This window comes from Pinus tabuliformis, chromosome Q (genome assembly GCF_031772625.1).
Source record: "Pinus tabuliformis cultivar Carrire ecotype Pingquan chromosome Q, CPIR1, whole genome shotgun sequence".
In the NCBI taxonomy this organism is placed as follows: domain Eukaryota; kingdom Viridiplantae; phylum Streptophyta; class Pinopsida; order Pinales; family Pinaceae; genus Pinus; species Pinus tabuliformis.
The window spans coordinates 1,241,615,917-1,241,640,471 of NC_142296.1; the positions used below are offsets into that span (position 1 = coordinate 1,241,615,917).

General features: G+C 41.7%; 1 protein-coding gene across 3 annotated transcripts in view; it reads left to right on the plus strand.

Moving 5' to 3' along the window:
- Nucleotides 1-24,555, plus strand: part of LOC149224308 (uncharacterized) — a 119,879-nt gene that overhangs the window by 65,309 nt on the left and 30,015 nt on the right. Inside the window, exon 2 of one of the 3 annotated variants that reach the window (XM_089383520.1) lies at nt 7,512-7,830. The exons of the other annotated variants lie outside the window; for them this stretch is intronic. Within the exon in view, the coding sequence (XP_089239646.1) occupies nt 7,512-7,633 (122 nt within the window). The 3' untranslated portion in view covers nt 7,634-7,830. Of the gene's footprint in view, nt 1-7,511; nt 7,831-24,555 lie in introns of those variants that run through there. 3 annotated transcript variants of the gene reach the window in all.

Consider the following 24,555-nt stretch of genomic DNA (forward strand, 5'->3'; position numbering starts at 1 on the left):
ACTGAGCCATCAGGCCATCGGGCGAACTGGGCCATCATGCAATCATGTGGACTGGGCCATCATGCCATCGGGCAAACTGAGCCATCATGTGGACTGAGCCATCGGGCCATCGTGCTGTTGGGCAGATTGAGCCATCGTGTGGACTGGGCCATTGGGCCATCATGTCGTCGGGTAGGCTAAGCCATTGTGACATCGTGCCATCAGGCGGATTGAGTCAAATATGTCATATAGTCGGGCCATAGGTATGTGCGAGTATAAGCCAACAAAGTATTATTATGGTGAGCAAAACCGAGATCATAAAGAGCGAGATTGATAAAGTATATGTCTTGATGCGGAGCATTGTATAGCCGAGAATATACAATCCTAAGATAAAGCATCTTTATTGAGAGCATGTAATTACAGAGTGACAAAAGATTAATGTCCAGCGAGAGTCTTGTCATAACCCTTATGCGAAACCCAACCGTGACAATCGATAAATCTCAGAGCTATGCAAATAAGCGAACCTCGAAAAATTAAATCGTTCGATTATGATCTTGAGCTACCATTGGACCCTATATATACTAATTGAAACCCTTTCATTTTACTAAGGACGACTTTATAATATGGAGGGAAATCTTCAAATTTTGGATTAATTAATTTTTATATCTCCAGAACCTTCATATAAATATTTGCCCAAATAATTTTATTTTATAATTCTTCCTTTGGTACGAAGGGCTTCATATGGGGCTTAGGGTTTCCCTTAGGGGAAATTTGTCCCGACCTTGCCTAATTTTAATAGTCCCCTGCAACCCTACTTCCTACGTCCGACAGTTTACCCTTTGCAGTCTTGCTTGGCCAATCGACCTTCAACCCTTGCGCACATTCACCTATAGCGGTCGTGTTCGATCTCTTAGCAGCCGACCAGGTCTTGCAATTGTGCCACCGTTGTGCCTCCTTACCCTGTTGCTTGTCGCCAGTTCTCAGCCTCCCTGATGCGTTCTTTCTAGGTGGGCCTGCTTACAGGCCTTTGGCCTTGGTGGCCTAGATACCTTCTTTTCATTTTGTTTTTTTAATAACTCGTGCCTCAAAAAAGAATTTTGACCTTTGCATGATTCGCTGATTTACTTCGACTCTTGTTTAAAAAAAATTTCTCGCCTTTGCACAATCACAATCGAACTTGGGCCAACAATCCGATACAAACCCTAGCATCCATGATACCGAGATTAACTTTCAACTTTCTAGCTCTTAAACCGTGTTAGTTTTTAGAACCCAACACTTGGCATTTAATTCCTAGCATAAAACACCTGAATAAATAGACAACTAGGTTCCTAACAAAATATTTAGCGAAAGCACAATTACACAACCAATCTCAATCACATATGACACAAACATATTTCTTCCCAATCACAGTTCATCATTAAAATAACTTCGGAACTTACTTGGGCTCCTGTCCTGGGAAAATGGCCCAACTGAGAAAATACAAAAATACAAATGCCTTGGATCTGATCAGCATATATGGCCTAGATCAGTGCTCGATCTCCTTGGCAAATCTGGATCTCCAGGCTCCCTCTCGTACTTCCTCGGACCTGACACTCCGGAGTATCACACTCCTCCTCCTGAGGCTAGTGCCACTGTATGGTGTGTCCTCCTTCTCCCTAGCCTTGCTTTTATAACTTTACATTGAGCTAAAACACTAACCCTAACTGTAATGTCAAAGTGATTGATGGCGGAGATTAGATCTCGCCTCACTTGAGATTAGAAAACAAACATGGTCGTAGCTATGCCCACATATCGGATGGGACTCCTATTCCAAATGGTGTGAGGTCTAATTGGGACTTCACACTAGGGAGATCCCCTTGTTGTTGCCAATACATTTTGCCTCGTCAACAAAATGTGAAAATATTCTGAATCTACACATCAAAATTCCTGCTGCAATCACTGGTTTATCATCTCCTACTTGTTTTTACATTCAACAAGTTATTTAATTATTTAAACAACGATGAAAACACTATTGCAGACTACACATACATATAGTTCATGAATTGAAAATAGAAAGAGACAAATACACAAGGGATACCGTTATTTTTGGACAAACGTCCCCGGAAAAAAACCAATGCGGGAACTGGTGCAACAACTCTGAGGGTTTTCTATTTTTAAGAAGTAGTTTTGAATACAACTCTAGATGCCCTCTCAGCTATCCAGTTACAGAGATAAAATTATAATGGCAGAAACCTATGTGAGATTACCTCACTTCACCCGACAAAATCTCTTCGTTCCGGCAATTAGACTAACTGTCCCTGGCTACAGTTGCGTTGCCCCTTCATATTAGTTGTTTGGGCTTGCGTGTAGCACACTGGGACACTGCGTCGGCACTGCGTTGCCTCCTTCTGCCTCCTGGAGCTCTGACGTCGGCCTTCTCAGCTGATCCATGGCTCCTCGACTGAATTCAGATTTCTCCTAGAGGTGGCTCTACCCTGCGCTGGCACTGCGTGGGCCCTCCTGGGCCAGCGTCAGTCTCCTTGGGTCTGCGCTGCCTCCACTGGTGTGTCTCTGCCTCTATTTGCTGTGTATTCGAGGTCTCAGAGAAGATCCTCCAACCTCAACTATCCCTACCTCTCTGCTGCAATAGATCACTTGTTTGATTTTCTCAGCAAACCCCGCCCCAAAAAAATCGAACTGACTGATCTCACAAGTGTATCTCCAACTGACCCTCAAGCCTCCTCTTATACTTTTCCTGTTGATGAGTCAACGATTGAGATTAAGTCCCTAATCAACGACTAGGATTAAAATAGACTTGATCCTCGTCACTTAGAAGTTTCTCACCCATATTCTTATTAATACCCATTAATATTTTTATTTTCCTAAGTTTAGACTTAGGAACCCATTAAAAATATTAATTATTTTAATAACTCCTCATCCGGGTGGAATTTCTCCAAACGATTTCTGGGTTTTGGAGATCTCATGTGTTCTAGCCCCTCCACAAAATTTTGGAGTTAGAGCACATTTGATGCTATCCAAAATCAACACTCCCTCTTAGCAAGGAATGTGTTGTAGTAACACTTCTCAACAGAAGTACTACACTGATCCACTGCATCAGTCCTCTGTGCTGCTGATGCTTGGCCTGATGCCCTTCATCCACTGCACTGCTGCTTCCTGTACTGTTGCCCATGACTTTGCCACTGCCACTGCTACATCTGTACTACAACTCCCTCTCAAAATGTTGCCTCATGCTGCCCATAGCACTACCACTGCTAACTGCTGCATTGCAACTCAGTTGTTGAGAAGTAAGCAACTGAAACTTCACCCAAAAACTGACATGCTGGTCAGTCTGGATGCCTCATGATGCTGAAGCTACCTCTGCTGCTAATCTATGCTGACCCTTTGCTGCTACTGCGCTGTTGCAAACTTCTCTGTGCCTCTCGCACTGCTACAACATCCATTGCGCTGCCTCAGACTTTGGCACTCTAGCCCTGCCACTGTTGCTCCATCACACCTCGCTCCAACCAACAACCGTCATTTTGCTACTTTGGTTAAGGGCTTTCGTAACCGTATGTGATCCAAGAGTTTGGGCACCTTAAGTATCCTGCCCGTCATGTAGTCCTCTCGACTACAACTCCATGTCGCCCCACCTCTCCCTTTTGCATCTGGTACTGTCTCAACTGATTTTCTAATAGCATCTTCCATTGGACGGAAGTGCCCTGGTACAAGGTGGTCAGTGCCTCCCACATCTCCCTTGCTGTTTCCTTCTCAGCAATGTGTGGTACTACATGATCTTTGACCCCGTCTAGGATCATGCACTTGGCCTTCGCTTGGGCCTCTTCGTACTTTTTTAATGGAACAACAACTACTTTCAAGGCATAGTCCTTGATGCGATGTTTGTCTAAGATTGCCAGGAGCCTGGCCTTCCAGATGACAAAATTGGATGCTCCATCCAATCTGTCTTGATCCCTTAGTCCATTGACTGCCATCTCTGCTCAAAAAATAGGATTGGTTCTCTTCTCCCTCTCCTGCTACTAATCCAACAAGACTTGGAACTGGATTTCTTTGGCGCAAGAAACCCTCTAAGGAACAAGCTCCTCTAGACTCCCTCTGAGTCCTGATTTCCTTCATGGAAATCCTCTGGCCAAATGTCGAATCACTCCTCTCCAATCCTCCTTTGCTGCTGCAACTCGGATCTAGATTTCTTTGGCTAGAAATCTGTCAAGGCAGTGACTCCCTCTTCCTCGACATTGTCTCCACAGACATTGTTCTACACCAACAACAATAGCGTCCCACCAACTTCACTGATCAAATCTGCACTGCTTCTCTAGCCTCGACAACTGACTGAATTGAGCCTCTCAAGTTCTGCGATGGCCTAGAGAGATGACGCAGTCACTACGTGAGCTCCTCTCGGGTACTACGTCACCCTCTACAGGCTCAGAGTGCTGACGCAGGCACTGCGTCACTCCTGTAGCTGCTCCTCTGCCTCTGAAACATCGTTGTCACTTGGGACAGCTGCTTCTCTGCAGCAAATTCTCTGGATCTCCCGGTTGGTGTCTTCAGTCTCCTATGATCTGCAATGCTCTGATACCATGTGAAAATTTCTGAATCTACACATCATAAATCCTACTGCAATCACTGGTTTATCATCTCTTACTTGTTTTTATATTCAACAAGTTATTTAATTATTTAAACAATGATGAAAACACTATTGCAGACTACACATACATACAGATCATGAACTGAAAATAGAACGAGACAAATACACAAGGGACACCGTTATTTTTGGACAAACGTCCCTGGAAAAATCACTCGGCAAAATCTCTCTGTTTCGGCAACTGGACTGACTGTCGCCGGCTACAACTATGCTGCCCCTTCGCAGTAGCTGCGTGGGCCTGCGTGGAGCACACTAGGACACTGCGTCAGCACTGCGCTGCCTCCTTTTGCCTCCTGGAGCTCTGGCGTCAACCTTCTCAGTTGATCCCGCAACTCCCCAACTGAATTCGTACTTTTGCTGGAGGGTGGCTCTACCCCTGCGCTGACACTGCGTCAAGCAATGCGTGGGCTCTCCTGGCCCAACGTCAGCCTCCCTAGGTCTGCACTGCCTCCTTTGGCGTCTCTTTGCCTCTCTCTGCTGTGTATTCGATGTCTCGGAGAAGATCCTCCAACCTCAACTATCCCTGCCCCTCTGCTGCAACGGATCACTTGTTTGATTTTCTTAGCGAATGTCGCCCTAGAAAAATCGAAATGACTGATCTCACAAGTGTATCTCCAACTGACCCTCAAGCCTCCTCTTATACTTTTCCTGTTGATGAATCAACAACTGAGATTAAGTCCCTAATCAATGGCTAAGATTAAAACAAACTTGATCCTCGTCACTTAGAAGTTTCTCACCCATATTTTTATTAATACCCATTAATATTTTTATTTTCCTAAGTTTAGACTTAGGAACCCATTAAAAATATTAATTATTTTAATAACTCCTCATCCAGGTGGAATTTCTCCAAACGATTTATGGGTTTTGGAGATCTCATGTGTTCTAGACCCTCCACAAAATTTCAGAGCTAGAGCACATCCAATGCTACCCAAAATCAACACAAAACACAATTAGCATTCATTACAACCTATCGTCCTCAAATTGATGGATAAATAGAGAGGGTGAATAGAATACTGGAAGATATGCTGAGAGTGTATGTTATGCATCAACCCAAGAAGTGGAAAATTACCTACTGCGAGTAGAATTTTCTTATAATAATGGTTATCAAGAGTCAATAACGATGAGTCCATTCGAAGCACTGTATAACAAAAAATTCAATATTCTAATTGGTTGGGATCATAGTTTTACAAACCATTTTTAAAAACCAGTTACCGGTCTAACCTGCCGATTAGCAAGGTCACCGGTCTAAACCAGCCAAAAAACCCGGTTCAATCGCCCATTTCGCTAAAATTTGCCCTAAACCGGTGCTAACCGGCCGGTTTTGTATCAAACCGGCCGGTTCCATCCTAAACCAGCCGATTAGAGGCACGCCCACCGTGTAATGCAAAAAGTGTAATGTGGACTGTGTTTTAGGGGTTTTGGGGGGAAACTAAGGGTGTTTTCCCTCCAAAAACACCCTCTCCAAGCCTTTAAGAGGCCCCTCTCACTCTCATTTGTCTCACACAACTGTTTTGGAGTATTTGTGAGTTTGTTTGTGAGCTTGGAGAGTGTTGAGTTTTTGCTAAAGTAGTCATCTTGGAGTTGGAGTTGGAGCTATTTTGGAGATAGTGTGTAGCTGTCAGTGGAGTTGCCATCTTCAAGAGGAGGCTAAGGAAGCTAGTTTGCATTTCCAGGTAAGGATTTGCACTTGAAAATTCCTCATGTGTCTGCTGTCCATGAATTAATTTTTTTTATGTGTTATAAACTTCTCACTTCTATGATCTACCATCCAGGCAGTCATCATGCCTCCAAAAGGCAAAGATACTGCATGGGCTCATTGTGATATGATTGATGGCAAAATGATCTGCAAATATTGCCAAAAATCCATTCAAGGAGGGGGTATTAACAAGTTCAAGCAACACTTTGCTGGGATAGGAGGCCATGTAAAGCCATGTGGAGCACCAAATGAAATAATAGGGCATATTAGGGCAGAATACCTTTAGAAGTTTGAGACTCAAGTCACTGAACCAATAAAGAAGTTTGTGACTGCAAAGTTTGGGAGTCGAGACTCAACCAACTGAGTTTGATCATGATGACTGAGACTCATGAGAAGTTTCAACTTCAAGTGATAATGTTGATCACTATTATAGTATTAGTATTATCATATATGTAGAGTCTAGACTGGAGTCTTGTAGTAGGCCACTGGCCCCATAGTTTGTAGGCTTTGTTTTTGCACTCTAGAGGCCATTTAGAGCCTCATTGCTTATGTATTTTGTCGATGATATGTATTGCACTCGGTGCCATTTTGATATATTCACCTTTACATGGTATATAAATGAGCAATCTTTGCATATTTTGTCTCTATTGGCTTGGAATCATGGTTTTAAATCTTAAAAAAAGTTTTTTTTCATTAAATATAATTATAACCGGTTCGTTTAGACCAAACCAGTCTCGGTTAGACCGGTTTCGGTTGATAAACCGGTTCATTAGGTGGACCGGTCCGGTCACCGGTTCTGGTTTTAAAAACTATGTTTGGGATATCCCAGTGGATCAAATCACCATTGGACTAGAAATACTAAAAGAGATGAAGCAGGAAGTGATAAAGAGTAAGCAAAATCTGAAAGTGGCACAAGATCAACAAAAGAGTTATACAGACAGGAATAGAACTCACAAGGAATTCCTAGTAGAACATGTATATCTCTGGATAAGACTAAATAGAAGTTCCTTAAAAATGAAAACATGTGCTAAGTTGTTACCACTTTACTATGGACCTTTTGAGATTATGGAAATAACGGGTTTAGTAGCATACCGACTTGCTTTAACCCCTATTATAAATGCCCATGATGTGTTTCATGTATCTTATATTAAAAAGTATGTATATAACACTACTCATGTTATTGATTGTGCTATGATCTAGGTGGAACCCAAAGGAGAGTTTCAACCAGAACCCCAATGCATACTCGACAGGAAGGAGACACTGCTCTAGAACCGAGCCATCGCGTAGGGCAAGGTGCAATGGAAGCACTTTGGAGTGGATGAGGCAACATGGGAGGTGGAGGATGCCATGAAAAAGGCACATCCATTTATGTTTACTATAAATAGTCCTTGCCATGAATTGTAAAACATCGAGGACGATGTTCCTTTGAGGGGGAGGGGATTGTAACACCCTTTTTTAAAACCCCATGTTTTATAATTGTGATTAAGACTTATAATGTTGGAAATGGCCAACATGGATATCTTGACAGGCTTTATTAGATGTAATATGCATTCTATTTAATATATTGCCGAAAACTGAAAGAGAGAGCAGCCAATATGGATCCTGATGCCTGAGGGGAAGCTGTAAGGGGATTTTGAAAGTTTCCTATCTTACCTGAATTAAATGTCCATATTTTTGATTTGGTAATTGAACTACCTAATTGCCAACAATTATGGGAAGGAATGGGGATGGTATTGAAATGTTCTAGAGGTATGTACTATGGGCTACGTACCAATCCAGAGACTTCTGAATTGACCACACAACCGAAGGCAGGGACCTCGAATTCTCATGTTGTGGAGTGTGTGTCATTGGGCAACATAGAGAGGTAGTTGTGCAATATGCGAATAATCAGAGGAATTGCAAAGAAGGGCATAATCCATGGAACAAAACTGAACTGCATGTGGGAGACTGAAATCCTTTTGAGTCACAATGATCTTGTGTGGAATTGTGATTTTTAACTGAATTTGGATAAGGAAGCCAGTGTGGAAACCTTCAGCCTGAGCTAAAGGGCCTGGATAATTGTCTGAATAATTTGTTTTAACTAAGCACACAAGGCACTGAGAAAAGGGAAGTATCAAGGAATTGCTGGATTAGTGAAGGACTCCCTTTTTGCTATGTAGGCCCGTGGTGGCCATATTGTGAATGTTAACAGGCCCTGGCTCATGGTTGAAAGGGATAATTTTTGTATGTGAAGGAGAGTGACATTCATGTCCTCTATTTGATTTGAATCTTGTTGAACCCTGAGTGGGACTTCCTCTCAAGGCATCGAATCTAGGTCAGGGGGCTGCCAACTGCAAGAAAACTGAAGTGTAGCTGAGCCTATGGTTGGGTGGAGAATGGCTCTCCATTTCAATTTCCAGCAAAGCTAAATGGGACGAAAATAAGTGCAACAGTGTAACCCTATATTTTTTAATGAAATGACATTATTGTTCAGTGTTTCATAAAAGTTACTATGCTGGGTTACTGAGCATGTTGCAATGATGAGCTGAAAGTAAATTTTATTTTTATCGAGTACTAGCTGTTATTTCTTTCAGAAAAGAACTTTGTAAACAAAGGCTTTCCTTAAGGTAGATACATGTGATGAATATTGGATGTATGGTTTGTGAAGTATGATGCATAAGTTGATTTGAGCCTAAGGCTTTTCTTGTATTCTGTTAGTGTGCTTGGCCATTGCTAGGCCAACAGTGGGATGGAACAACTGTGCTCTATCCCTGAATAGAAATGAAAAGACTGAGAGGTCTTTCCTTGAGTGGAGACCTTGTAAAGTGTGGATAATGTCCTGTTTGGGTTAGTTCTAGAAGATATTTTACAGATATGTGGTTAAGGAGTCATGGGGACCTTGTTTTCCTCAAGAGATAAGCCAAAATGCTGGCCTCCCTATTTGTAAGTTTTTGGAGCTGAAGTTTGAAGTTTATAGCCCAAAGGAGGGATAAAATCTCATTGTAATTGGGTGAAGTTGTGGAGTTGGCCATGGGCCATCTCTTTGTCTTCCTTGGAGAAGTGTCTTGGTTGTGGCAGTGTTATTGGACTGTCTTTATAGGCTGTTGCAGACTTCTAAGCCTTCAAAAGACTACTGGATAAGTTTCTACCTTGTCGGAGGCAGTTTCAGTCCTTTGAAATAATCTTAGAAGCATAGTGGAAGCTTTTGAATTTCAGGGATGACCCTTTGGATTTCAGGGTTTGATTTGTAGAAATTTTGGGATTGGGCGTTTCAACCTTGACCCTTGGTCACATTGGTTGGTGGGGGCCATGACTGAGAGATTAAGCACATAGGGGCTTAAGCACGGAAGTCTGCTAACCAGATTGGCCTTAAGTTTTCGAAGACTCTTCTACTGGTGGCCTGTTGGTCCATTAATTGAATTGCCCTTATGTTGTTGGAGACCTTTCTTAGTTTTCCTGGTGGCTTAGTGATCCATTAAGAGGACCTGCTAAGGGATAATATCCAAATTTCGTTAATTGTAGCAGACGAGGTTGAAATCTGTCAAGTGACAGCATGGAGTTTGTCAAGGAGCAGAAGCCCAAGCACTTGGAAAAATTGAAAAGGGGGATTTATGGAAAAACTCAGATCTGAATACTAGTGCAATAGGCCATGTAGAAGTTATGTGGAGCCCACATGGGCACTCACAGATCATACAGGTAGGTGGGTGCTCACTGCTGACGTGGCATGATGATGTGTCATGTTGACATGACAAATAGGGTAGTTTTGGATGACATGGCGTGTTGACATGTTGTTGATGTGGCACAATGATGTGGTATGGTGGTGTAGATGAGTTGACATGGCGGTTGACATGTCACCTGTCTTGGCAGGTGATGTGGAATGTGGAAATCCAGAAATATGGAGTTTTGTGAAATGAGCCCCTTTGGGTTTTTCCAAATCTGGATAGATCTATATAAATCCAGAAAGATAAAAACCTGGATATTTGGGTGAGGTTTGATCTATGTTGACAGATTATGGTGTGGCATGGTGACGTCGATCGAAGTGGCACTGCGGTGTCAATGTGAAAACTAGGTGGTAGTTGATGTGGAGGTGACATGGATGGCAAAAAGCTCTAGATAGCAGAGATCCAAAATTACAAAATTTCTTTTAAAAGGCGACTTTTGAAATTTCCTGGATTCAGATATCCAGAAGGTTTGCTCATTGACTGTAGTGGGAAAAAAGAAAATCTCGGATCCGGAAGTTCTGAAATGCCTAGATGAATCTGGAAGATTGAAGATCCAAGAAATCATTATAATGGGGAATATTAGAAATTTCAGATCCAGATGTGAGCATTGGGTTGACGTGTTAAGTGAACACGTGGCCCTATGTGGAGGTGACATGTGGGAAGGGACTACCACATGTTAGCCATATGTTGTTGATGTAGCATTGTTCAATGGTGACATGGGGCCAAAGCATTGCTAAGTATCTGCTACGTGGCAATGGTACAGATGAGGACGCAGCGCTAAGAAGGGTAATTCTTCGGATGGGCATAACTTTGGGTCTAGAGCTTGGATTTTGATGAAATTTATATTGTTGGAAAGCTCTTGATGAGTTGAAGACGATGGTGATTTCATAAAAGAGTTTTAAGGTGGTTGAAAGAAGAGGAATTTTGATAATTCCATCTCCATAAAGTAACCTTGGAGGTCGTGTCTAGAGTTTAGACACCCCGTTCCCTTAAAAAGGCCTTGAGGGGGTTGGTATCATTATATATTATATCATTTTCACATGATAATCAATGAAGCTTGCTAAACAAGCAATTAAAGCATAGAAAAAGGAAAATCAAGGGCTTGAAAAAACAAAGGCGAGGGAAAGTAACTCAAGGAGCTAAGATCTCCCTATGTAGAGGTGCTCATGAATGATGGTTTTACATAACCTATGACACATTTCATTAAGTAAACCCCTTACCATAACACCTATCACATTACACTTATAATTCGAAAGGGTCAACCTAGGAATTGTTCCTCCCCTTAGGGTTGGAAGCACCTAATAGGGACCTATGATAACCTCCCATACCTAAATTTGGCAATTTCTATATAGTCATAAGATAGTTAGACATTTGAAGGTGATACTTGTGTGAAGTACTTTGATGGCTTTGACATTAAATATGGTCCACCTTGATGTTCTTATGGGTCTAGTATTGCTAATGTTGATCTCACTTGATTCCTTGAGTATGTTTTAGATGGTTCGTTCAAGTGCAGCCGGGTTCCCTTGAGGGATGATGTGATGCTTCTGTAGCATTTCATAGAGGATGTCCAACCACATTCCATGATGACGCAAAACACTTGTTTGAGGACCTTGGAACACCTTTGAGGGCTCTTGACCTTGAGGATGACGTGGCACAAATGATTAGAGCCTCCTCTTGCTTTAGGACCTTGGACATGACTTTCTGGCCTTGAATGCTGCTTTCAGAATAGATGTGCCCTTGAGTTGACTAGATGTCCCTAGGTTGGCATTGTACCTTCTTGATGGACATTTCTTTTCTCTTGATGGTGATTGATGATGATGATGACTTGAGATCCCTTTGGAGGGAAAATTTTCACCTTCTACCATTATGACATTATGCCCTAGCTTGATGATATCATCACCCATACGCTACATTTGATGATGACATGGGCTTATGGAGCATGACATTAAGATTTAGAGGGATTTTTGGTGATGAGGCGCCACTTTCAGATGAAGAGACTTGAGTTATGGGATGAGACAATTTTTTGTGAGTCATACATTGCACTTTTTCATTATAAAGTCTATCTTTGTGGGTCGGCTTGATGACCTAACCACCTTATATCATGGATTATGTGTTTTAGGGGTTTTTACCCTAAATTAGAGGTCAAATCGATTGGTTGCCTTCATATATATAGGGGATTGATTCACCTCTTGGATTTATTGTCACAACTTGAGATTATTTATATCTTGGTTAGTCTTCTTCTATCTTATGTGCTATGGTGGCCTAGTTGAGAGAGTTTTGTTGGGTGGAATTGTGGTATGATGTGATCTCTTTTCATGGTTGCTTATGGTGAATCTTGGATAATGCATGATGGAGTAAGTTAGTTTATTTGTTTCATCTTTGTATTATATATTATTGGATGAATGCTCATATGCTAAGTTAGTTTATTTGGTATTTGCTTCATTGTCCTTGTTAAACTAAATCCTTCTTCCAAGTAGTTGGGGAATAGAGATAGTTTTCTCTCTTCAATTTGAGAGCCTTGATCTCAAACCCTAGGGAAAGATGATTTATTTGTCCTAGTTTGTTTGGATCTTGTTATCACTCCATGAAACCCTAGAATTGTTTGAATCTTAGATTCCATATGCCATAGATAGAGAAGGCACTAGTCCATCTCACGTGGCATTCATATAAATTAACAAAATTCATTTTTGTTGTTGTTGCTATATAAGGGTTTAATTTATAGAAAAACCTTACATTTTCAGCATTTAATGACATTTTCAGATCCATATCCTAGGGTTAAAGATAGTTGAAATGTGTATTGGATAAGTATAGTTGTTTTTTTACATGCATTTTCAGCCATTTTCTAGGGCAGACGTCAAGGTTTTATGTGCTATAGCCTTCTATATGCCTTACTAATTGTCAAAAATTGCTGTAACTTAGTTCTTAGTTTACTCTTCAATTTAGCGTTCATTTTATGTTGATTATTCATAATTTTATGAGTTAGATTTACTGCTGTCAAACTATTGTATTGCTGCAATTTGCTGATTTAAACCCTAGTTTATGATAATTTTGAGTATTTCCTTGTTTGGTGTGTTTGAGAAACCTATTTGAGTATCCATAGGTCAACCATAGCCTTCAGATTGACTCATAGCTCCCTTGAACCCAAATCTAGAAAATACCTTTTCATCCTCCTCAAACCCTAATTTGTTATACTTATATCTAGTGGATTTTCATTGTAGGATCCTTAGGGGTCACTTAGCTTAAGTCCCTTTGGTTACTTGATCCCAACCCTACCAAGGAAGCTTCCATTTGTGTTAGATTTTGCCCATCACTAAAATAAGGGGATAAGTTACTAGGGTAACAGTGGTGACACTCCCATATATTGCACATTGGCTAGGTCACTTAGTGAGGCTTTGCACTAGGTGCTAGATTTTGCTGCAACAATGCCAATTATTGAATTAGTATGAAAAGAAAATTTCAAAGTGTAATGCCCCATTTTTTCAACTTTGATTATGTGCTTGATTTGGAGGTTGACTTTAAGTAGCCAGGGCAACCCATTTGCTACTATTTTTGATGATAGTTCAAATGTCATGTTGATTATGATTGATACCTCATTAGATTGAAGGAATTTAGTCCATATACAACTTTAGGTAATAGGGGTTAGAGAAAGTAATTTGTCTAGGTTGTGGGGTAAAATTTTTCTAGGCTTGGTGCAATATGCATAATATGTTAGAAAATTATATATTACGGAGCAATGGAACACATAAAATATTGCAGAAATATAAACACAGAAAACGCACAAAACAAGAGAGACACATATATACGTGGTTCACCCAGTTTGGGCTACGTCCACCCCGAACAGCCAGTCCTTCCTTTCTATTATCCAGCAAAATGAAGAGACACAACCTACAGCAAATCCGCTGTAATATCCTCTGTTTTCTCTCACAGTCTCACCTCTATGTTTCTTGCTCACAGAATACACATCTATATCTCAGCCTCCAATACAATACCCTCATACAAAGAGAGGGGTTGCCTTCTAGGGCAAAAAACCCTAAACTAAACATAAGTTCTACCGTCAGATCATCTGCCTAATGAACGGCCCAGATTGACTAGAAATTACTATACTTTTACAAGGCAATTTTACATTTGTTTTTAGCTTCGGGTGCGCTGCCCCCGAGCCCCACCGGGGGACTGCTGGCCCCCGGACCCCCCATCCCCCCCGGACCCCTGCGGGGGGGACAAGTCCCCGTTGCACCCCCCCGCGTGGAGGGGTGTACAAACTTCCTAGGGTATACATCCGGCTGAAACAAAGACCTTTTAACAATCATGCTCCACACACAACAATCTCCCACTTGGAGAATGATTGTAGAAACTCCACCGCTGCTTCATTTGCTGGACAATGACTCCTCTTTGGACCTGGCTGTTTCTCATCTTCATCGTCATCTTTGAAGACCAATTGAAACTGAGCATATTCTCAGTTTCTCCCTGGTTACAACTTTTGTTAGCATATTTGCAGGATTCTGGCTAGTGTGTATCTTTTCCAGCTTCAACTCTCCATGTTCCAACACTGATCGTATGAAATGGTACTTGAGCTGTATGTGTTTAGTCCTAAAATGAAATGCTGAGTTCTTTGCAAGATGAATGGAAATTTGGCTATCACTGTATAACGTGCCCATATCATGCTCCTTACCCAATTCACCCATAAACCTTTGTAACCAAATCATTTCTTTACTAGCCTGTGTAGCAGCAACATACTCTGCTTCTGTTGTTGAAAGTGCAACAACACTTTGGATTTTTGAAATCCAACTGACAGCTGTTCCACCAATAGTAAATACATATCCTATAGTGCTCCTCCTGTTATCCCTGTCACCTGCCATATCTGCATCAACATATCCCTGTAGAGAAATGTTTGCACCACCAAAGCATAATGCTTGATTTGTGGTACCTTTCAAATATCTGAGAATCCATTTCACTGCCATCCAATGTTCCTTTCCTGGATTGTTCATGTACCTGCTTACAACTCCCACTGCATGTGCAATATCAGTCCTTGTGCAGACCATTGCATACATTAAGCTTCCCACTGCTGATGCATATGGAACTTTAGACATATAATCCATGTCTTCTTGGGTCTTTGGGCACATTTTCTTACTAAGTTTGAAATGGCTAGCAAAAGGTGTACTCACTGGTTTTGCATTGTGCATATTAAATCTTTTCAACACCTTTTGTATGTACTCATTTTGAGACAATGTTAATTTGCGATTTTTCCTGTCTCTAGTGATTCTCATACCAAGGATTTGTTTTGCAGCTCCCAAATCCTTCATTGCAAATGAATTTGCCAATTTTCTTTTGAGTAAATTTATTTCCTGCATGTTAGATCCTGCTACAAGCATGTCATCCACATACAATAACAATATAATATAGCTGCCATCATTTTGTTTTTTCAGATAAACACAATGATCAGAGTGACATCTAGTATAACCTTGTTCAGACATAAACCTGTCAAATTTTAGATACCACTGCCTTGGAGCCTGTTTTAAGCCATACAAGCTCTTCTTCAACCTGCACACTAGTTTCTCCTTCCCTTTCACCTCATATCCTTGTGGCTGCTGCATATATATCTCTTCCTCCAAATCCCCATGGAGAAAGGCTGTCTTTACATCTAACTGCTCAAGATGCAAATCTTCCGCTGCTACAAGACTTAAAATAGTTATTATTGAAGTCATTTTAACAACAGGAGAAAATATTTCATCAAAATCAATACCTTTCTTCTGTGCAAACCCCTTTACCACAAGTCTAGCTTTGTACCTCTGTTTTCCTCCATCTTCTTCCTTCAGCCTGTAAACCCATTTATTCTTCAATGTAGTTTTTCCTTCAGGCAACCTGACTAAATCCCAAGTCTGGTTATGCATTAAGGAGTCCATCTCTTCTTCCATGGCTACCTCCCACTTCTTCCTGCTTTCAACCTGCATTGCTTCTTCATAACATTCGGGTTCACCAGAATCAGTCAACAATAAATAATATAATGAAGGAGAGTATCGTTCAGGGGGTCTACTTATCCTGGTAGACCTTCTAACACCACTTTCAGGTGTTTGGGGTGCCTGTTGCTGTTGTGGTGGTTGTTGTTGTTGATTATTATTATTTTCAGGCACCTTTATCTTTTCAGTGATTTCATTAAGAACTGCATATTCCTTGTTTTCTTTTTCTTGTTTCTTTTCCTGCAACTGATTCTTATACAAGACCTTTTCATTGAATATTACATCTTTGCTCATAATGATTTTGTGATTTTCGTAATCATATAAGCGATAACCAAAATCATTAACACCATATCCAATAAAGGTACATTTCTTTGACTTTGCCTCAAGCTTTGTTCTATTTTCTTTATCAATATGGACAAAGGCCTCACAACCAAAAGGCTTTAAAAAAGAGTAGTTTACCTTTTCACCTGTCCATGCTTCCTCCGGAACACCACCATCCAAGGAACTTGAAGGCCCTCTGTTTATTAGATAAACAACAGTATCTACAACATCTGCCCAAAACTGTAAAGGCAATCCTGCATGCAATCTCATGCACCTTGCACGCTCCATGATTGTTCTGTTCATCCTTTCTGACACACCATTTTCTTGTGGTGTTCTTGGAACTGTCTTCTCTCTGCGAATTCCATGTTCTGAACAATACCTATCAAACTCTTTGCTGCAATATTCACCTCCATTGTCTGATCTAAGACACTTCAATTTCTTTCCTGTCTCAATCTCAACCAAAGCTTTCCATTTCTTGAAAGTATCAAATACATCAGATTTATTCTTAATATAATAAATCAAAGTTTTTCTAGTTGCATCATCAATAAAAGTAACATAATAACGAGAGCCACCGAGAGATGATACCTGAGCAGGTCCCCATACATCTGTATGCACAAGCTCTAATTTTTTCATTCTTCTTTTCTTTCCCAACTCTGAGAAATCTGACTCTCTTATGTTTTCCATAAATGCAATTCTCACAGAAGTCCAAATCAACATTCTTCAAACTTGGCAACAAATTCCTTGAGTGAAGAATCTTCATCCCCTTTTCACTCATGTGTCCGCGCCTATGATGCCATAATGCTGCATCTGCTCTTTTGGAAGTTAAAGCATTAACAGAGTTATAAATACCATTGCATAAATACAATGTACCAACCTTTTCGCCTTTTTCTATTACCAGGGTTCCTTTGGTGACCTTCCAAGCTTTATCTGTGAAAGTTGTCACACAACCTTCACCGCCTAACTGCCCTGTTGAAATCAGATTTTTCTTTAGATCTGGAACATGCCTTACCTCCTTTAATAGCCATTGGTTTCCATTCTGCTGTTTTACAAGAACCTTACCCATTCCAACGATTTTACAGGGTTTATCATCACCCAGACGAACTTGTCCAAAATCTCCTTGAACATAGTCATGAAAGTATTTCTTATCAGGTGTGGCATGGAATGAAGCCCCTGAATCTACCACCCAGGAATCAGTAATATTTTCGAAAGAAAGAATCAAAGCATCTTGTAACACCTCACTTGTCACATTTGCTTCATGATTGTTTTCTTGCTGTGCATCTCCTTCTTTTCCCTTCCGAGATCTACAGTCTTTCTTTAGGTGCCCTTTCTTTCCACATTTCCAGCACACTATCCCCGATCTGGACTTGGATCTGCCTTTCCTTGATTTACTGCGATATTCTGAGCTCTTTCCTCTTTCCATTTTTCTTCCTCTAGACTCTGCACTCAAAGCATTTCCCGATGTCTCACCGGAGCTTTTCCGTCGCATTTCCTCGCTAAGGATAGCACCGACAACATCATCAAACTTTAAAGTACTAGATCCAGAAACGGAGTTACTAATGGCCATTACCAAACCATTCCAATTTTCTGGTAATGAGCACAAGAATAACAGAGCTCTAACTTCATCATCAAAGTTTACCCCTACAGAACTTAATTGACTTGTAACTGTATTAAAATCATTTAAATGGTTTGCAATAGATCCACCTTCCGACATATTCATATTAAATAACCGTTTCATAAGAAATAGTTTGTTTGAGGCCGAGGGTTTTTCATATAGTTTCGACAACGTCTGCATCAAACCCTCTGTCGTGTTTTCCTTCGAAATGTTGAAGGCGACTGACGCAGCAAGGCACAACCGTATTGTTCCGAGTGCCTTTCTATCGAGAAGGTTCCATTCTTCGTCTTTCATACCCGTCGACATCTTTGTTTTTCCGCCCAATGGTAGGTATAGATCTTTCTGATACAGATAATCTTCCATCTGCATCTTCCACAGCGAGAAGTTCTGGCCGTTAAATTTCTCGACCCTAAACTTACCATCTTCCGCCATTGCTCCCACTCGAACCAGGAACCCTTCTTTCCTGCGAGTTTATCAGCCAAATAGACCTTCGGCTCTGATACCAGCTGTTAGAAAATTATATATTACGGAGCAATGGAACACATAAAATATTGCAGAAATATAAACACAGAAAACGCACAAAACAAGAGAGACACAGATATACGTGGTTCACCTAGTTTGGGCTACGTCCACCCCGAACAACCAGTCCTTCCTTTCTATTATCCAGCAAAATGAAGAGACACAACCTACAACAAATCTGCTGTAATATCCTCTGTTTTCTCTCACAGTCTCACCTCTTTGTTTCTCGCTCACACAATACACATCTATATCTCAACCTCCAATACAATACCCTCATACAAAGAGAGGGGTTGCCTTCTAGGGCAAAAAACCCTAAACTAAACGTAAGTTCTACCGTCAGATCATTTGCCTAATGAATGGCCCAGATTGACTAGAAATTACTATACTTTTACAAGGCAATTTTACATTTGTTTTTAGCTTCGGGGGCGCTGCCCCCGAGCCCCAGCCGGGGGACCACTGGCCCCCGGACCCCCCAGTCGGGGGGGGATCGGCCCCCCGGCTTGTCCCCCCCGCACCCCCCCCCCTCGCGTGGAGGGGTGTACAAATTTCCTGGGGTATACATCCGGCTGAAACAAAGACCTCTGTACAATCATGCTCCACACACAACATAATAACATAGTTTTAAAACCGGAACCGAGTTTTGAATCGATCACCTATCTAACCAGGATTTAAACTGGAACCAGATCAAATCGGATTGAACCGGATTCAATAAACTAGAATTGAAAAAAATACATAAAATAATTAATTTTTAATGAAAAAAGGATTTTTAAGATTACAAACCATAATTCCAAATCAATAGAGAAAAATATGCAAAATCTGCTCATCTGTATACCATGTAAGGGTGCATATATCAAAATGGCACCGAGTGCACTACATATCATCAACAAAATACATAAGCAATGAGGCTCTAAATGGCCTCTAGAGTCCAAAAACAATGCTACAACTCAAGTTGCTAGGCCACTAGCCTACTACAAATCATTGATCAACATGATCACTCATCAAACTCAGGCTTCCACATTAACTTGATTGCTTGATAATAACTCATTGAGTTTCCCTATAATTAGTGAGTGCTACACAACTAGTGAGTCTTGGTGAGGATGGTCAACTCAACCAGCACTAGGTTAAGCCGAGTTGACTTGCCAAGTTATGGCAAGTGTTGGTGAGTCTTCTAATTATGAGACATATTTGTTAGAACATACATAGACACATCAAACATAAATAGTATAACCAATAGATTGTAATAGGTCATGCTGAAAGAATAAGAACCAAATGGTAGAAAAATTCCCAGAGTTTGGCATAACTTATTCGTCTTGTGGAGTACAAATAATGGGAGTAAAGGTCAAACTATTGCCATAATTAATGTTTCCCCTTCTATAGACACAACTTACCTATTTATCTGTAAATAATTCAATAATTGCATCAATATGACATGCATAACCCTCATTATTTCTAATAATCAAGAGTATGTGTAACATTTTGATGAGGGTTGCACAGTGGTCTTGGCTTGCCTATTTATCAATATATACTAAATACATGCCCCTCTTTATCAATAAGTAAGCTCATAAGCTGGAACACCATAACAATGTCTTTCTCACTAGGCTATTTGTTATCAAATTTGTCCCTTGGGAATTGATCCCAAGGAGTCTGAGTGGACAATTTAGACTTGCTATCCCTCTCACCAACAACAAGTCTTTTGTTTCAGAAGTTCAGAACTAGTGCATGCTTATTCCAAGGGGGGCCAGTTATGTACAAACCCTGCCAATCAGATACCAAACCAGATGGTTTGGTACCAAAGCCGACCGCTTTGGTACCTAACTGGTCCTAACCGGCCATGAGTCGGGTTTCTTGCTCTGGTTAGCAAACTCATGCATAATAGTGATAGCTTTTGCAAGTTGTGGCATAAGTGGATGAAGCACTTGCATCACACCAAATTGCCTATTTTAAGGAAGATAGTTGAAGATCTTTCAAAGTTACAATATTGAGCAACATGGTGTATGCAGAGGGTGCACGTTTTGCAAAAATGCCAATGATGCTTTCCCAAGCAACGGGCATAGGGCTAAGGGCATTCTAGACCTAGTACATTTAGATGTTTGTGGATTGATGTCAGTAACATCAATTGTAGGAAGCATGCAATATGTTTCCTTGATAACTTCTTTTACAAGATTTGGATCTACTTCCTAAAGACCAAGCAGTGGGACTTTAGCAAGTTTTAGGAGTTCAAAGCTCTAGTTGCAAACTAGATAGGGGATAAGATCAAAATCTTTAGATTGGACAATGGGGGAGCTTATACCTCCAAGGTGTTCAAGGGATTCTACAGAAAGGAAAAAATCAAAAGGGAGTTGATTGTTTTGTACAACCCACAAAAAAATGAGGTTGTAGAGAGGAAGAATTGATCCATCATAAGGGGTACTAAGGCGGTGATACATGACAAGGATTTATCAATTCTTCTTTGGACAAAGGGATGCAACATAATAGTCTACATCCAAAACCACTGTTTTCATAGTATCTTGGAAGACAAGACACCAGAGGAGGCATTTACTTGTGTGAAGCTAAAGCCGAGTTATTTATGCAATTTTGGTCTTGTTTATATCCATATATCAGTAGAAAAGAGGACCAAGTTGGAGCCCTCTTTTGGAAAATCAAGGAGTTTGTTGTAATATTCCTAATTAGCCATGGCTAATTGGAATATTCGATTTTGCCCAATCTTTGCCTTCTATAGTTATTTATAAATAAAAAAGTGAGGACGGGGGACATAACTCACTTTAAGAATAAAAAAAATCACTTCCTAGTAGCACAACATTGTGACTTAAGGAGGAGCCAAAGGGGCCAAAGGGGGACGCAGAAATGGGGCCCATGCAGACACATGGAGGGACTGCGTAGGAGGGAAGAACACATGGCAAGAGGGGAATCACGCAAGAGGAGGTGAGCCTAGGGATTGTGAGAGGCAGAGGCTATAAAATAGAGAGGAGCCCCCTCATTTCAGATCATTCAGTTATGTGCATTTTGAGCTAGTCGTTTCGACTTCTGAGCATGCTGGCTGTTTCACTGATCTGCAGCACTGTTTAGTGCATTGAGTGTTTCCGTTCGGAGATCTCACCCTTAGCCTCGGGGGACTTAGAGTGCCTGCTCGAGCAAGGTATTTCCATCGGTATTTCAGCAACAGTTTTATTAGCATTTCGGCAGCAATTTCATCAGCATTTTGGAGGACTGCGTAGTACTTGGAGAGGGACGAAGTTCTTTTTGGTTGTAGTGCTGGCTTGGGGTTTTGCAGGTGGATTTATGCTGGGAGATTGAGCAGGGGTCCAGCTCTTGTCTCATTGGAGGATTTTGGCAGGGTTTCAGGCAATGTTTTAGGCAGAGTTTAGAGGGTTTTCTTCAGTGGCAGTGCAGGGCATTAAGGAACTACGCAGAACCCCAAGAGGGTGTTTTTCGGGGGTCGGCCATTCCAGGAAAGCTTTCTGGGTTTTTCTGGGTTTCTTGAGTAGAGCCTGAATCCAGAGTTTCAGCTTTTTCCGAGGAGGGGAGCAGCCCCAAATCATCATTTGTTTTCTAGCAGCAGCAGCAGCACAACAGCAACATCCACGCAAAGAGGCCATTCTTGTCATTCTGAGAGTATTTCTTCACTTGCCTCATGCAAGTCGAGGTGTCATCTGTTTAGTCACCTTTTGTACTCATTTTATTGCTCAGTATAATAAAATGGCTTAGCATTTCTCGCTGCATTTCTTGTGTATCTGCTTATATTTCCGGTTTACATTATTATATGCTGTTCCACTGTTATTTTATCACTTCTGGGTTATTATATCATTTGCACATATTTGGTTGGAGTTTTTGCTGGGGTTTGAGGAATATTCTGGGTTAGGAATATTACAGTGGTATCAAAGCATAGATTTGGCTCAGCCTGTGGAGCTAGCAATCTATGACACCAGGGGAAAAACCCTACATTTGTTACAGAGGTAGGAGGTACAGAGACACTGGACGTAGGTTGGAGAATACCTACGGGGAGGGAGACTGTGTTCCTATGGTGGACACAGAATAGGAGGAGCCTGTGGTAGACGTAGAACAGAGAGAGCCAGTAGTGGACGTAGAATAGATGGCCGACGAGGATGGGAAGAGATTTGCGGATATGCTCCTCAAATCAGTGCAGGATCTGTCGAGGTAGATTGAGGTGATGGGGTAGAGATTCACGGCAGTAGAGGCCAGACAGCGTGAGAGCCCACGAGTTTTTCAGATTGGTGAGGGATCAGGTGCATCCCATCACTTGCCAGAGCAGCGTGATACTGCGCAGCAGGTGGCCTCACATGCCCCTACACGCTCTACCATGCCCACTTTCTTAGGAGCAAACTCGGGGGTCGTAGCCCAGCAGGAGGCAGTACCCGGACATATGGGTGATTATTTTGCAGAGTACCAGGTCTATGGGCAGGAGTTCAAGGAAGCCCTCTCATTTAGAGATTTTGTTCAGCTCCGGCGGGATAGCAGACCCCGCGACCATCACAGAGGGTACCAACATTACCATGATGGCAACACCCACCGTGCAGCGAGTAGATTCCACTTGCCTACGTTTGATGGCTCATTAAACAATTCGGCAAAGTCTTGGGTGGAGAAGCTGGACTTTTATTTCCAGCTTAACCAGATGTCGGAGGCGGAGGCCATCAAGGTGGCAACATTGCATTTGGATGGCGAGGCCCAGGATTGGTGGTTTCATGGGATGGTTACACTGGGGCACTCCACAGTGATGACATATACCGAGTTTACCAGGAGACTGATGGAGCGATTTGATCGGAGGGATCCAGAGCAACATTTTGTTGAGCTAACGAGGCTCAAACAGACAGGGAGCCCAGAGACCTACATTGCAGATTTCTTGAGGGTCTTCGTGATGGTGCCAGACCTATCCACGGCACGGAGGGTCTATATGTATGTTGAGGGGTTAGCAGAGCCACTTCAGGGTTTAGTCCGATCCACTAAACCAGCCACACTCCAGGACGCTATCAGCAGGACTCGGGACTTACAGGATGTCTTACCCAGGACTCGGACACTTTACTCCCAGAGACAAACTTTTCAATCTAAGGGGAAGGATGTGATGATTCCTCCTCCAAAGGGGAATCCAGGATGAGTATAGCTTGATGACGATGCAAGGAGGGAGCTGAAGACGAAGCGATTGTGCTTCACCTGTCAGGAGCCATGGGCACTAGGACATAGATGTGTTGCTGGCAAAGCACATTTCATTGAGGTCTTCTCCGAGAGCAGTGGAGAAGAGGATGACGAGGAGGATGTGGAGGTAGGAGATAGCCATGCCATACAGGGACCTTTGCCACCTCCACCACCAGCAGCAGGTGGTGCATCTTTTGCACCCACCGGAGGAGCCCTTGCTGCGTTGCGAGGAGTTCCCAAGTATCTGGCGCTACGCGTACGAGGGACAGTACGTGGCCAACGCGTATCAGTTTTGGTCTATGTTGCAGGAAATGTGGGGCAAAAGGGTGTTTCCGTAGGGAAACGGGTACAAAACGCTGAAACGCATTTGGTACGGCCCTGAAACGCGTTTTAGGCCGTACTGCCACATTTCACGAAACTGAAACGTGGCCAGTACGGCCTGAAACGCGTTTCAGGGCCGTACGACCCACGTTTCAGCATTTACTTGTGTTTTTATTTTTTATTTTATTTGTTTTCTAATCTATTCTTATGTTAGCCTAATGACTTCTAGTTGCTTCCAGATGCTTGTCTAAAGTTATAAAAGTGAACTTTTGCCCTAGTGTTGATATGCAGTTCATGGTAATGTTAAATTCTTAAAGTAAAAGTGATATTCTCCTTTATTTTTCATTTTCATCCTTTTACTTAAATTTTTAACATTACCATGAAATGACTTAGGATGTTTGAGAGTGGTTTCGCCCTCATTGGATTTCATATGGAGAAAGTAGAATTTTAGATCTCACTCAAAATCCAGCAGACTTATTTGTTTTTCAGGATTTCAGGATTGGGGGGAATTGCAATGTTTCCATTGGATTTTATCATGTACTAGGGTATGGAACTTGTATTTAATCAAGAGAACCAAGCCCTCTATGCAGGGGAGACTCCCAATAATCAAGAGAATGTAGGGTACTAGGGTATGAAACTTGTATTTAATCAGGAGCATTAAGGTCGTT